Source organism: Equus caballus, chromosome X, assembly GCF_041296265.1.
Source record: "Equus caballus isolate H_3958 breed thoroughbred chromosome X, TB-T2T, whole genome shotgun sequence".
NCBI lineage: Eukaryota > Metazoa > Chordata > Mammalia > Perissodactyla > Equidae > Equus > Equus caballus.
This window is the reverse complement of record NC_091715.1, coordinates 96817094-96833043: the sequence shown is the minus strand read 5'-3', so window position 1 is coordinate 96833043 and position 15950 is coordinate 96817094. Positions and strand designations below refer to the sequence as shown.

Genomic DNA, 15950 nt, shown 5'->3' with positions numbered 1-15950 from the left:
ATCCCTTTTGCTACTTCTAAAATTTCAGAAACAGGACACTGGCTAGACTCTGTGCTGTACCCAGACTTTCCTCCATTCAAGCCATCCTCCAGCCCACCTTTCTGAGCTGTCTTCCCAAAGAGACTTTACTCCCCAGCTCAAAAGGCTGCCGTGGATTTAAAACAAGACTAACTTGGCTCAATTCTAATTTGAAATGATGGGGGGAAAAAAGGATGAAACGACAATAAAAATTGTAACAAGTTAACTTCCAAAACGACTTTGGCAGACCCATAGATTAAAATTCACTGCAAGATAAGGCAGATGAAGATGAAAGTGAACAGATTCAGTCTAAAGGAAGTAGCTCAGGGAGATTAGAATATGTGTATAATAAATTCGGCTCTAAAATTTGTGGCAGCTAAAAAAGTAAAGGAGAAATTCGTGGATTACATACTTTCTGTTTTTGCTGTGTTTTTTTTTCTTTTACACAAACCCCACTCTATTCAGTCAGATTTTCCCCTATTCTCTATGACTCACCCTTGAATCTAGTTAGGTTGGCTTCATAACTGTTCCATGAACACGCCTATACAGATTCTAGAATTTTGCTTATGTGCTCACCTCTGCCTTCTCCCTTCCCTCTGTGAAAGTCTACCCATCCTTCAGTGCCCAGTTCAAATTCCCCCTCTGTGACCTCTGTGGCCTTCATCCATCTTTCTCTCTGGACTCCAATAGCACAAATTTGGCTTGTACCACACAATTCAGCTTTTAATTTTAGCCAGTTTCACACTTTTCAGCATCATTTCATGTATTGCCTTTCTAAGATGACAGCTCCATGATAGCAGAGAATGTGTATCTTCTACTTCTTTTTTCAGCCTTCTCAATAATAAACAGCCATTCAATATATACCTGTTGGTTCTTTCTCTGAACAAAACTCTTATGAGGATTTACAGACATAAATATGTCATTTGTTCCCATACACATATTTGTCTGGGACAATATATGGTGTACAAACTCTAGCTTATCTTTTCAATACTTTCTTTTACTACAGGTCTAATTGTGAATCTTTGAAATTGGTTCTGGAGATAGTTTTGTGTTTTTAGGGGAATTGAGGAAAAAAGATAATATGTGTGGTTAGATTGTGAAGTAGTACATAAAATGACATTTAGCAGCCCTGAGAGCTCTGATGTTGGCTACATAAAAACAGACAATGACTTCAAGGGAAAGATACTTTCTTAGAAGACTCTCTTCTGACCAACATTACAATCTCATTCTGAGAGGCTCTATTTTATCCTATTCTGAGCACTAGTCACACAATACAATAACCATAAATATCAGAATTTCAAGACCACGGCAGAAAATGTGTATGTATTGCTTGTAACAGAGTCTCTGTCAGGATAATTTAACTGCCTTTGAAAGATACTCCAATAATGAATCCTTTCTTATAGATTAGAAAAACTAGATCATTTAGAAAAGTACAATTTCTCTGAGTATAAAATGTTATACTGTATAAGTAAATCCATTCTTTTTTTTCTCTAGTAATAAAAATAGAGGGAAATTCTATTGAAAATACAAGGTATGTTCCCTGATGGCCATATTTATGAATAGGTCTATTCTGAATCAATATCACATTCCCGCCTTAAGGATTAGGATTCTTTCAGTTTTATTTTCCTTGACCTCTCTGTAACACATGATACTGTTGACAATTATTCCTTCCATGAAACTCCCTCCTCTCTTGGCTTGTATATTACTACTTTTCTTAATCTTCAAATTACCTCTTTGCCTGATTCTTCTGTTTCTTTTATAAGCTACCATTCTTTCCCTTGTCCCTTATATGTCAGCAATTTTCAGAGTTTTATTCTTTGCCCTTTCCCTTTCATGAGCTACTCTCCATGGGTATATTCAGCCACTTGCAAAACTTCAACTACTCTACTCTACCTCCTTTATGCTAACAGATCTCAATTCTACATGTCCTAGGCTCTAGGCTACAGCTTCAAGCACCTTCTAAATATTTCTCCTGATTGTTCCAAGGCTACCTCATAGTCAAGATCCAAACTGATCTCCTTTCCTTTGATCCTATTGTCTCCTTTTCATGTTTCCTTATTTGGATGAATGGGGCCATGATATGGGTTGAATTGAGTCCCCCTGTATTCTTACGCTGAAGTCCCAACCCCAATTACCTCAGAATGTGGCCTGATTTGGACACAGGGTCTTTTCAGAGGTAATCAAGTTAAAACAAAGTCATTAGGGTGGGCCCCAATCCAGTATAATTTGTTTCCTTATCAAGAGGAGAAATTTGGAGACAGACACTCACAAATGGAGAACGCCATGTGAAGATGAAGGCAGAGATCAGGGTGATGCTTCTACAAGCCCAGGAATGCCCAAGATTGCCAGCACACCACCAGGAGCTAAGAGAGAGGCCTGCAACACATCCTTCTCTGGCACCTTCAGAGGGAACATGGCCCTGCTGACACCTTGATCTTAGACCTCTATCCTCCAGAACAATGAGACAATAAATTTCTGTTGTTTAAACTGTTCAGTTTGTAGCACTTTATGGCAGCAGGCCTAGCAAACTAATACAGCCATTATACACCAAGTCATAACAACAAAAACAAAAACCAAACCTCATCCCCCTAGACCCCTTCCCTTTTTTCACTCTCATATCCAATTGCTCGACAAACTCAGTCAATTCTAACTCCTGAATCATTCTTGGACCTATTTCTTCATCAGCTCCACTGCCACTGCTCTAGAGCAGGCCTTCTTCCATTGCCTAGGCTCTTGATAATAGACCCCTGTTGAATCTCTCCTGCCTCAAACCTCAACCCTCTCCAGTCAACCTTCCACACGGCTAGGAGATTCTGGAGAAAAAGCTGGAAATGGCTCCTCATCACCCATGCAATAAAAAAATGAAACTCTTTAGTGTCCAAGGCCTCTCATGACAGTTCATTTTACCAGTTTCTCCTACCTATGCTTTAGTGATGTTGAACTGCTGATCCTGCTCTCCTATTGCCTCCATAATTGTGGTTCCCTTTCTTGAAACATGCTTCTCTTCCTTGTTGTTTTCCTACCCACGAAACTCCTACTCATTTGTGAAGATTCAGCTTGAGCTTTATACTGTCACTGCCCCTGTGCCATCTGTCTCCCTCACTTTACTGTGAGCTCTGGAAAGCCAAGAACTGTCATTTGCATCTGTTTCCTTGGTGCCTGGAATATAACAGGCATTCAGTAAATGATTTTTGAATGAATACACAAATGCACATGTTCTTTTGTTTATCCACAAAGAAAGCAATAATATTTGAGCGCAATATTCATGAGTAAGATTCTGTGTGTGTATTAAAACTATGCTTTAGGTAAGCTAATTCAGCTTTGATTGCCTTTTTTGGTAAAGAGGCCTGGCCTTAGCTGTCTTTCATAGTTGTTCAAGATAGACTGCAAATCTCTTAATTTTCCTGTGTGCTTTGAAGCCTCCAATGAGAAAGTTCTATTGAAGATGTGTTAGTTCAACGGTCATTATAGGGCAGAATTAAATTCATCTTTCCACTCCTCAGATCTTTAAAATTTTTTTAGGCCTGTCAACTCTCCTTAGATATCTTGTAGGAGAATCAAAAGCAGTCAATTTGCTGCTACAGTCATACAGTGACATAGGAGAAATGAAACACTGCATTACTACAGAATGCCTAACTGCTGCTTTCTACTTCAATAACCCAAATTACGCTTGATACCCTATTATTTTATGACAGGAAGGGGTTAAGTGATCCTCACTTCTAGTAGGTTGCATAGATTATTTAACAAAACTCCCCTCACCCTCCACCATCCAGGGAGTTCAGTTTTCTCATATTATTGCCTCCAGGTGGAAAATGCTTGAGTGCACTTTTATTATCTTTAAACGGTAAGGAAACCATTCCTAGTTGTACAGATCTCCCTTTTCTTCCTCCCTAGGTAGGGACAGGGCACCAACATACACACACAGAGCTTCGTTAACACATCACAAAAAACATATTGCTAAAAAATATTCAGTGCTTTCTTGTAAAAACAGTAGCAAGTCCCTTTGGACCACAGCATTGAAAGTGTTCCACTAAACCTTTAATGTGAATTTGCTCAATGGGACTGTGCATACAGGTGTAGAACAATTATTAGATTTGATATCTGAATGAGCTCAGGTTCCCATTAGGGCCTGACTGCTTCACTGACCCCATTATTTTGCTTCCACCGCTCCCAGAACTGATCAACTTAATTATTCTGACTAACGAAACATTTAGGACATGAATTTCTGATTTGTTTTAAACCATATGGGACATCTAAAAGTGCTTCACTTAAAAAAAATGACAATACAGAAGAAATGACTATGAGGATATGTTAGATGCATGGAAGTAGGGCAGGGCCAAGATCCATGCTGCGCACACAGATACGTTCTGTCTTTCCTGGAATGGTTCCCATGTTTAGGTTACTCCTTGGGACCAGTTACATCTTTGGGATTTCACTCTGCCTTGGAGTACTCAAAACAGAAAGCATTAATTTGGCAATGTGGGCGTGGACATGGAGGCGGCTGAAGTTAAATTTTGTGTTCCCTGACATAATACGTTCAGATCCTTGAAACAGCTAATGTTCAGAAGGGCAAAGAAAACACTTTGCAGAGCAAGCCAATTACAGTGATCCTTTGCAAGCAGAATAAAGAACAAGAAAAGTCAGAAAATGGGACTAACTTTGGAGTTGATGTGTAAGGAATATGGCCTTTTATACGTAGAAAGTTAAGGTCAAATTACATTTCTTAATTAAAAGCATATCACCTTTGAAATATTGGATTTTGACATTAACTTTAGCCAAAGTGGTACATTAGCAATAGTATGTACCTAAGAAAAAGTTACACTGTGTTGATACTGAAATATACTGATTCTGATAAGTCACAGTTGCTCCATAATTGACATCCTTAAAAGCAACTCTGACATTACCCATTATTTCAGTTTATATTACTGACTATTAAAAAGTTAGTGTTTACCTACAGGGAAAGAAGGCATAAAAGTATGACCGGTCTCCGGAATTTTACAGATGCCGGTTTATTTCTCATCAGTGAATGCATCTGTCCTTAAAAAGGATGAAAGTGACATCAAAATGGTCCCCTTTGCCCCTTGCCTCCTTTCACTAATGATATGTAACGGCTGCTGAGCCTGAAATAAACGTGTTTGTGTCCAGTCATATTCCCATCATTTGACAATCCAATCTGATTCCTAAAAAAAAAAGAAGTCCCAGGAGACGAGCACAAGTTCCTGCTTCAAGGCATTCCCCGACATCAGCCTTCACTTCGTACTTCTGCTCAAAGTGCCTGATTTGACAAAGCACACAGAAAGGCAGGAGACGAGTGTCTTCGCCACCTCTCCAAAACTGTCTGACGGGAGTCAATAATGATTCTTTCACACAGCTACAATCTAACAATTTTAGATGAAAGTCTGAGGGGAAACTTGCTAGCTATTCCTTACAATAGTTTATTAAAGAGGGGTGTAAAAATGCATTTGCCTCAGTGGGGCTATTCTCTTCCCCTGGTTCAACTCAATCCGTTTTAACAGTTGGCAGTTTAAATAACAGAAGTTACGGGCTGCCATGCACAGACGCTTTGCATGCCACATGAAAGCAAAGGATTCAGAGATGGAAGCAAAAACGGAAAGAAAAAAAGCCTCTCTTCTATAAAAGAATTTCTTTAATAACAGCAGCTGGGAAAAATTTCTCTGAGCTTGTGTCCTTCTCCTACTGTTTTATATAAAGCAGCTACCATACTTTTCTTCCCAAGCTACATCTCCTGACAGACTGTCAAAAGCAAACAACTTCTCCCCTTATATTGCAATAATCATCTACTGTATTTTTAATGCACTCAAAACAAATTTTCTTATTATAACATCACAGTGACAATCCCCCATATTCCCAATGTAAAATGATATATTTTAAATACGATAATCATAAAAGCAGCCTATCCATAATTACTATTTTTAGGTTAAATAAAATATCAACATTTTTTATTCATGTTTAGGTTAACATTTGCAATTCAGCTTTTTGCAATATTTAAATGGAATTGAATATGTTATGGGAAAACAAAAAAAAAAAAGGGGAAACTTTAAGACTGGTTCTTTCTTGAGTGGGTTGTCCTCCTTACTCCCCACCCATGACCTTCACCATAGAACATTAAAGAAAAACTCAGACTTGACGTTAGTCGGATGAGTCCATTATTACCTGTTAGCTATGTCTCTGTGCCCACCAACTGTGACTTAGTCAATTTCGAACTTGTACTTAATGATTATTTAGAAAGAAAGTATGTCTATTTTTATACAATGTGCTGCAATTACAAGGATAATAGATACAACATAATTCACAAGCTTCTGACACATTCAGATTATAAATTGGTTAGTGTAGAGGAAGTCTGTCATCGCGTCTTGATACATACAAACTAACTTTGGGAGCAATGAGGATGTCTCTATCTTTAAATGCCAATTTTCTACGGGCTAGGTCTCAGGTTTTCTCTTAGGAGAAACAGCTCAGAAAAATAATTAATTAATAAATATATAAGTAAATACACAAAGTGCCTTCCTATTGAATTAGGAGAAAGCTCCAATCTTGCTTTGCACCACCCCCCTCATTTTTAGATCGCACCCTCCTCATTTTTAGACTTTAAAGCACTCTAGAGGGGAGGTTAGCTGATATTTTGCATCAGATGGTTACCTTCCCCAAGCATCCACAGCTTCTATCGCATTTTTGGGATGCACCATTACATTCTCCACTCCGGGATTTGGTACCGTTTGCTCCCTCTCAGTCTATCCTTTACCAAGAGAATGAAAACTAGTCACTATTTCATCATAAACCTGAAGACTGCTTATCCTTGTACTTTCTCTTTTCTTGGGCTAAACATTTCCAAACACATCCATCCCTCATCATAGATTCAAATAAAAAGGAGTTTTTGACACCACATCAGTTCTCAATTCATGCAGGTCAATAAAGTGTTTTTTAAAAGAGAGATATATATTTATTTATTTATTTTGGTGAGGAAGATTGGCCCTGAGCTAACATCTGTGCCAATCTTCCTCCATTGTGTATGCGGGACGCCACCACAGCATGGCTTGATGAGCAGTGTGTAGGTCCATGCCTGGGATCTGAACCTGCGACCCCGAGGCCACTGAAACAGAGCACGTGAACTTAACCACTACACCACTGGACCGGCCCCAAAAGATATTTATTTTTAAAAGGAGCCTCATGAACTTGTATAATAGTTTGGGGATAATCAATGGAACACAGAATTCTAGAGCTGGAAGAAAATGTATGGATTATTTAAGCAAAGTCTAACCCTTCATTTTGTAGATGATGACACTGACTTCCAGAGAAGAGAATTGACTTGTCACAAATACTCTGCACAGTAAAGATGTGAAACTGAGATGCTTAAAGCAAGGAATGGGATGCAAAGTAATGAAATATATAACCATAATTGTTCTATCACTCATTTATTGCATAATATATGATTATGCTTTTATATAATATATATTCAAGAAGAAAGATGGAAATAACATGACAGATCATGATCCTGTATAATAACCACTTTAAAGAAGTAATTAGGGAGTAATGTTAAGCTTAAAACTCCTGTAATTTCATAATACACCATTCAATAGTTCAGTTCTTTGGTAAGGAAAAGTTCACTGGATCTTATATATAAAACCTATAATCAAATATGTGTCTCCCATAATCTGCATTTTGATGGGCCCAAAATATATTTATATCATGCACTGTCCACAAAGTCCTTAAAATACACATTTATTATACAACGACCTGTGGAGAAACGAATACAGCTGTCTGGGCTAGTGCCTTGGTAAGTTGCACTTTGGGATGGATGGCTGGCTTTGCATATACATACAGACACACAAACATATGTAAATGTAGCTATACAAGTACATATTTGATGTTTAACACCACATCTCTATTAAAAGGCATTAGATTTCTACATAGTTAAGAATGAACAATTGAAAGCTCTTCTAGTTGTAAATGTAAGTTAGAAAAGTCACTGCACCACCCTCTCGGGTAATTTCATCATGTTCCACATCTTTGACGGAAGGAGCTCAAAGCTGCTGGTATCATGCTAATGTTCACTGTCATTGATTTTGTCAATCTTTGGCCTAACCTTAACGTTATTTACATACAGTCTGTGTTTTAGTATTCGAGACACTGTCTGCAGGGTTTTGCTGTGAGCTGGGTATTTTAATTTAGGTTGATTGGTAATAAAATATAATTCAAAGCCAACTGTCAGGTGAACAAGTTAAATGAGAGCTCTGTTTCATAAAGTCCCTGTTCCCAATTATTCTCTGGAATCTGAATGAGCTGTACATCGTCAATAGTGGTATTTAGAACTTGACTAGAAAGCAATACCTATTTTGCTTGTATTCTTTATGCCACTTACTATTGGGTATCTGATTTAAAATGCTATAAAAATGCTTTCCTTTCACTGATTTCAACTCAAATTCTTTTTCTGAACAATTACCTCTTCATCAAGGTTTCTTATTCCTGCAAGCCACAAACACAGTGTGACTAGGGCAAAAGGCAATGGATGTTTGCGTATACATGGTTTACGTATATGAATCTCATTACCTTATAGCCACGTTTCCTATTCCTACGATATTTACCTTTCCTCCCAGACTCTTCCTTTTCTTCTGTTAAACAAGACAGTTTTTCAATTCATCTTTCTATGTGAATCATACCAGCAGCTTCTCCTGGTCCCACCTTAAAATATTGCTTATCTTCTGGGGCACATTTCTAATCTTAATAATATCCCAGCAGTCACATAGAAGCTAGCAGTGCAATCATCCCAATGTGGTTTTAATAATGTTATATGATGAGTCCAAAAACATTCTCATAGTTAACATACTTGATTGTACCAACCACCCTTTGATGCTTCCATTTAGTCCTTGTAGTTTGATATTCATGGTTTTCCATGCCTTACTTCAAAATTCTCCTTGTTTGCATTATGTGTTGTATTATGTAATGCTATGTTACTTTCCTGTTGTAATTGGTCAGCATGCCAACACCTCTTCAAATAAAACTTCAAATGTTTTTATCCGCTTATAAGTGCTACTTAATTGAAATCCTTAAAGTAGTAGAGAATCTTACTTCATGTTTGGATTCCACTGAAATTGCTTGTATAACTTTGAATTGCTTTGTATCAAATTTTTCAAATGCCCTTATAAAGAAATTTTGTAGCAACAGTATACATTTTTTTAAACGAGGAAAAGCAGCACATTTCTTTTTTTTTTAAAAAAAATATTTCTTAAAAATACGCCATTTTGTATGTTTAAAACTATACTATGAGCCATAACACATAGTGTACCTTTTTGTTGGGAACTAGCCACTTAAAAGGCACCATGGCAGAAAAGAGAGAGCACTGTCCAAGGTTCTGAAGAGAATAGCCAACTGAACTGATACCTAGTTTTTGTCATGCAAGAATAGGGATAATACATCAGACTTCAGATGGTTACTATCAAGGTTACTACACTCTACTTCTCTGTAGAGTGCCAGGCAACAATGTGTAGTACATAGTAGGCATTCACTTCATTCAGTATGTTAGCTGCATGTAAATCTGAACCTTAGCTGTGTGTGCTTAATAAACACATCTCAATCTATCGACCTTGGGGGGAAAAACGCAACTATCGACTGATAGGTAAAGGTCAAGAATGAGCCACTGAGTATTGAGAGGAAGGTAGAGAGAATAAGCAATAACAAGCTTATGCTTTCTGTATTTATTTAGTGGGGGCAATGAATTCATATTGAGGAAGGATTTTAAATACAGACTGTCAGGATTTATGAGGAAAGGATTTCCTCTTTTCTCATTACTATAATAAACAGTGATCAAAAAATGCCTCATCAGACTTATGGTAGATAATGAAGGGAACTGCAACTTCAATTATGTCCTTGATTTATAGATAATGTTGCCACATCTCAAACAATGAACATCATATTTTACTATAATCCATTTGCAAAGATGTGTGTACGTGTATGTGTTTTAGGGGTGGGATGGGGGATCATTTTTTCATTCCATTCTTTTCAAATTAGAATGCACTTAAATAACTGTTCCAGAAAGAAAATGCAAATGAACACTAAACTACTTATATTCCTTCAAATTCTCCTCCAATATGTGTCAATATACACACATTATGATGGATAGAATCAGTGTCTATACTCTCTTGTGATCTAATTCTTTCACTTTGTTTCATCTCCATGAATTGGCACACAATTACACCACCATCAAACGGTACCTGTTTCCCTACAGCTCTGCCAACACCCCAATTTGTGCTTAGACTTTCTAATAGATATCTGTGGCTACCTTACTGTTATGTTAATTTGAATTTCTTTACTTGCTGGTGAAAAGTGTGTTTTTCCATGTGATGATTTATTGTGTATGTTTTTTTACATATAGACTTTCTCTCTTCACCTCTTTTTTTTTCCTCTATGTACTGCCTTGTGAACCATGTCTGCAGGCCCCTCACACATTATGGCCAAGATCAACATAACCAAACTTGTTGATTACCCCACCAAACCTGCACAACTAAATGGTATAGCTATATACTTAGTCATCATTAATCCTCCTACGCTTTGAAACCCAATATCTAAATGGTCTCCAATTCCTCTGGGAAATCTCTCAACTTTTCCTCAATCTATTCTCTCTCTCAGACTACTTCAGTCTCTTCACAGTTATCTTTAGAAATCAGCTTAGAAAGATAACTAAAATACAAACCCAATCAGATAACTCAGTGTCCACTTAATAAATCTCTCTTCATTGCTTACAGGAGAAAAATAAACTTTTTGAGCATAGTCTAGAAGGTTTTTGCAATCTAGCCTAATCTCATTTACAGCCCAGTCTCATCTCCCCACTGTTCCCATAAATTGTACATGACATCTAAATGGACTATACATTGTTCCTGAATATCCTTCTTTCTTTTCTTCTGCCACGCCTTTGCTCATGTCATTTCACCCTCCTATAGACTCTGGTCCCCTTTCCCACTACTCTACTACCAAATGCCTGGGAATATCTTACACATACTTTAAGTTTCATCTCAAATATGATTGACTTGCTGAAGCTTTTTCTGATATTGCTCAACTCAATATGACTTCTCCTGACTGTGAACCCCCAGAGCAGTTTATAGCTTCCTTACTTTTCCAGGTGCAAGAATTACTTGTATATTTGTTTTAAACCCCTGGAATAGCTTGTAAGCTGTTGAGGACAGGGTTGCAACTCTCATCTTTCCCTCCGCAAATGCTTTGCACATAGCAGGTGTTCAAAACATTTTTCTTGATTCGAATATTCTCTAAGGTCTGAAATTCTTATAACAGTAAGAACTTTGTCTCCTACATGTTTGGATCATCCCAGCATTTAACGCATATATGGAATGAATAAAAATAAGAAATGTGAATATTTTCAAAATCATACAATTGGATAAAAATTTCAAGAAAATGTATATTCCTATCTTCCTAAATATAAAGCATGCCTCTCTCCTCCCAGTTATGTCTCAGAAAAAAGGAAGCTGTGTTATATTCAAGTCCTCATAAATTATTTAATTATAAGTGCTTTATCTAAATCATTTTATTTTTAACATTAAAGTACTCTTTGGAGAATACCCATTAGTCTGAGACAACCTTAATTAATATGAGTTTTAGGTGATTATGGAGGTAAATTTACATATTTGGGAGTTGGAGACAATGAACTGTAACACAGATCTAAGAATTATTTACAGAGTATGACCTCACAGTATTAAATGTTGGGTATCATCATAAAAAAAGCCTTTGAAAGACTACTTATTACTGCAATGCAGTAAATAGCCAGAGAAGATAAAAAATACACAAATTTAGAATGAATGAAATCATCAAATGATCTAGTGTTATGCAAATGGATATTTGTGGCTTGGGATAAAAATGACAGTGATGCTGTCATACACTGATTATTGTATCTCTAACAACTTAGATGGATATAAATGTAATGTGTTCCAGAAAACTGTCAGGTGACTGAAAAATTGACTCCCGTGGTTATAGAAACACTGATGTCAGAGATATATGTGAAGAATTTGGACAAAATTGTTTTACAAAATGGGGTCTTGGAGGGGGGATGCAATATTTCTACATGAAGATATTATTTTCTACCATATGCAATTTGAATACATCTGTATAATTAAGTAAATTTGATATCATTATTAGACATTGTACTGTTTCATCTATTTCTACATTCAAAATGGCCAAAAAACTTTTAAAAAATCACATTAGGAAAAGACGCACCTTCTCCATCATATTTGTTACAAGCTTTTGAATCCAGGGTGGTATACATGGCTCATTTAGCCCACAATAATAGTAAGAGTTGCCATTTACTTAGCATTTACTGGGTGCCATGCACTTTGCTAAGTGACTTGCATATATTATATGTCAATGATTCTTCAAACAATCCTACAGGATGGGTACTATGAAGTCATTTTACAAATGAGGAGAGTGTGCCTTCAAGAAATTAAAAAGCTGGCTCAAGATCATACAGCTAATAAGTGGTGGACATCTCTGGAGTTTCCAAATCCATAACTTGAACCACTGTACCGTATGGCCTCCACAAGCAGAGCCTGAATTTCTAGGTGCGTGACTTTGACAGGATGGTGCTTCATATAAACAAAGGTACAATCAAAAGTAGGACAAGAACAAGAAGCTTTGTAATCTATAAATGCATTACCATCTTCAATACTAACTCTTTTAATACATTTTTTATTTTTAATGCATTTTTAAACTAAAAACCTGAAGAATACCATACTCATGATCTATTTAGCCTCACAATTCTATTTCTGGTGAGAGGCACCAAGGAATGCTCTGTAAAAAGGAATGGTTTGTCCTCCTTTGCTTCTCGAAGCTTCTCTTTGCTAACCATGTATCCACAGTGAGTACAGGAATTGACCGGAAATTGGCTTTACTTTTTTATACATGCTAGTTCTTTACAACTTCTAGGGTAACGCATTCCATAAGCCATGGATAGTACTTCCCCTTGGCCATCATTTACCTCTGTAGTGTTCCAAGGATACTCCTTAGTTCCAATATTCTCGAGTGTGATAAACAGGTTTGTGTACATCCTATCCAAATCTTTCATGATTTCATGATTTGATGAGCTCCGAGCACAGCCTCACTCAACCATTATATTTTCCAACAGAAGAGCCCTAATTGCTTTAGCCTTTCATAACGGAATCCTCACTATTTGCTGGTTCATTACAAATGCCTTCTCTGGCCTGATGCAATAGCAGTAGCTTTGTTAAAGGGGCAGCAAGCAGAATTACTTGCAATATTTCATCAAGTCTGGAGGACCCTAATCTTGTACTAAGAAAACAGAACGTCTTCTGTTTGGATGCTAATCTCTCTCCAGGTGCTGACCAGCAGAATGTTGACCTCTGTGGCTACAGCACCTTCCTGAGCTAATTTTTTCAGGAACAGTTACCAGTCGCTCCTAGATCCCTTTTCAAGATCAAAACCAGGAAGTCAGAGCCTGCCAGCCTGTGCACACAGCCTGGCTTATTTTACCTTCATTTTTTTCCTAAATGCATTACCTTACCCACACAGAAACTCATCTGCCACTTCTCGGCCCACTCACGAGCCTCAAGAGAGCTTCCTGCAGTTGATCCCTGGCAGCTGGCATTTCACTTTCAGTGAACTCAGAACAGCTGAGTGTCAACTGCAAACTCCCCTACTTCAGTTTCCTTAACTTTCTGATGGAATAAACTACTTCCTCAAAGTAATTTAAGTGATGTTTGAAACTGAAGGAGAAACATTAAGTGTAAAATTATCCTCCAATTAAAAATATGCTCCACACAGTGATAGTTGTTTTAATTTCACCCTTCTTCACAGCAACGATGAAAAGTAGATCATAATATACGCCTGATTTAGACATGCTATTGGCCTCATATCTCTGAAGGCATAAAACCGAAGGATTGATCTGCCAAATATCCTAAAATGCATTGTCAAATATCCTAACATGATGACTTTCATTGTCATCAATCCTTCCAATTGGTCCCCCCCAGGTTGCTTTGTAATTCTAAACGCCTCTTACATATTTAAAGAGCTTAATGTTGATCATTACTTCCTTTTTTAAACTTTTATTTCCTACTCTAGGAAGCCTTATTAATTTTTATAATATTCCCTTTTCAGATTGTAAGATAAATAAAATAGATTTCTAGTCTTCTCAGATAGGCCTCCATTGTATGAGGACTTATTATGAATTAAAAAAATCAATTAGCAGAATTCTAATTTTCCCATAGACATTTCAACAGAAAATAATGAAGACAAGATTTTATAACTTTGTTGTTGCTAATTTAGTATGTGAAGGAAATATAATTCTAAACGTTGGGGGTTTTTTTGGCACCAATACAAAATTAACTTGCACAAGCTAACTATCCTTACTTTTGGGGGTTGTCTGCGTGAACTACAGGCTAGACAGACATGAATTGAACAAGTACCGAGTTGCCTTAATATCTACCTTAGTTCTCAGTTCTGTCCTGAACACAGGTTGCTTTGCCAATTAAAGTTCCTGAATGATCAGCCCAAATCCCATGGTACAAGTCGCCGCAGCAGGATATAGTGGAAAGAGCACAGAATTTGGGCTCAGAAGTCCTAGGCTCAAATTTTTCTCTGCCTCAATCAAGCCAGGAAATTAGGAATAAATCGGTTAACTTTTCTAATCCTCAGTCTTCTCACCTGCAAAGTGAGAAGAGTAACACTATCTTACTGTGTTCGTGCATTCCTTGTGAGGATCAAGAAACATACTGTAAAATTAAAGTAGTTAATAAACAATAGCTTACCCGGTAACCACAAAGTTTTATTATCATTGGATTTATTAACCACAAGGCCTGTCTAAAGATAAACCCTCTTTCAAATGGGCCATTTGTGTCTTTTCTACAGTTGGCTCTCTATTTTATACTATGATCCCTTGAAAAATATTCATGGTTCTATGACTGTATTCATAATTTACAAAACTAAGTATGTTTCCATGCCATCTTAACAAGCACAGAAGAAAGAGTCTCGTTTTTTTTATTTTATCATTTTCTTTTTAGTTCAGGTTCTTCAGCACAAGCCACTCTGATGATGCTTAAAACCAAGACATCAAATGACACTGTCATGATCTGGAAATGTCTGCGAAGTCCAATGGGAAGTCTTAGCAAATGTCAGAGTACCTCTAAGGCAAGGCAGATCCTCAAGATGGAAAATGATTCAAGAGATTAGTACTAAAGATACAGCAGGGGGCTGGGGAAGGGCCTGCTGGAGGCTCAAAGGTCAAGCAGCACAAGTTTAATGCGAGTCAAGTAAAAGGTCACTTAGCATTGTGATTAGTGATGCCGAATGGGTGCAGTGTGATGTAACAGATATAGTCAACTAACACTTCCATTTCAGGAGGTGTCAGAATGGATATTTTCCTCCATTCCCCGTCCTTTCTGACAAGTAATTACTTAGAAAAGCCAACAACTGAAAACACACCCAAGGCGGCAGTCGACTCTTCAGTAGTCAGTAGTCTACAGTTACTGAGTTGCATTGAAAAGGCATTATAGTGGAGGAGAACTTACCGACTTTAAGGGAAGAGAAATGATCTTTACACATCCATTAAGAATGGTCCTACCAGTGTGTCTATCACCGGCAATTCAACTGTTGATTTTTCTTTGAAAGCAAAACAAATACACGCATCAAGACAGTACAGAAACTCGGAAGAGGAACTGATCGGAGTACGTGATACTAAATCAAATGACACATGTCACCAAATACAGCAGTTGTATAGCGATAAGCACTAAAAGAAGGTGGCAAAAAAGTCCCTAATAACAATATCCCAATACCACCACCACCACCAACAAAATATTCCCACAAACAGAAAATTAAAGTTTGTTCCCCCCTCGTCTGTTTCAAATAACTCTAAGGAACGCTGAGATATAAGATAAAGTGTGAAAGTTGGCTCTACACTT

General features: G+C 37.3%; 1 protein-coding gene across 7 annotated transcripts in view; it reads right to left on the bottom strand.

Annotated features, from left to right (window-relative positions):
• Positions 1 to 15950, bottom strand: part of DIAPH2 (diaphanous related formin 2) — an 814964-nt gene that overhangs the window by 21153 nt on the left and 777861 nt on the right. Inside the window, exon 28 of one of the 7 annotated variants that reach the window (XM_070258086.1) lies at positions 10338 to 15651. The exons of the other annotated variants lie outside the window; for them this stretch is intronic. Within the exon in view, the coding sequence (XP_070114187.1) occupies positions 15587 to 15651 (65 nt within the window). The 3' untranslated portion in view covers positions 10338 to 15586. Of the gene's footprint in view, positions 1 to 10337; positions 15652 to 15950 lie in introns of those variants that run through there. 7 annotated transcript variants of the gene reach the window in all.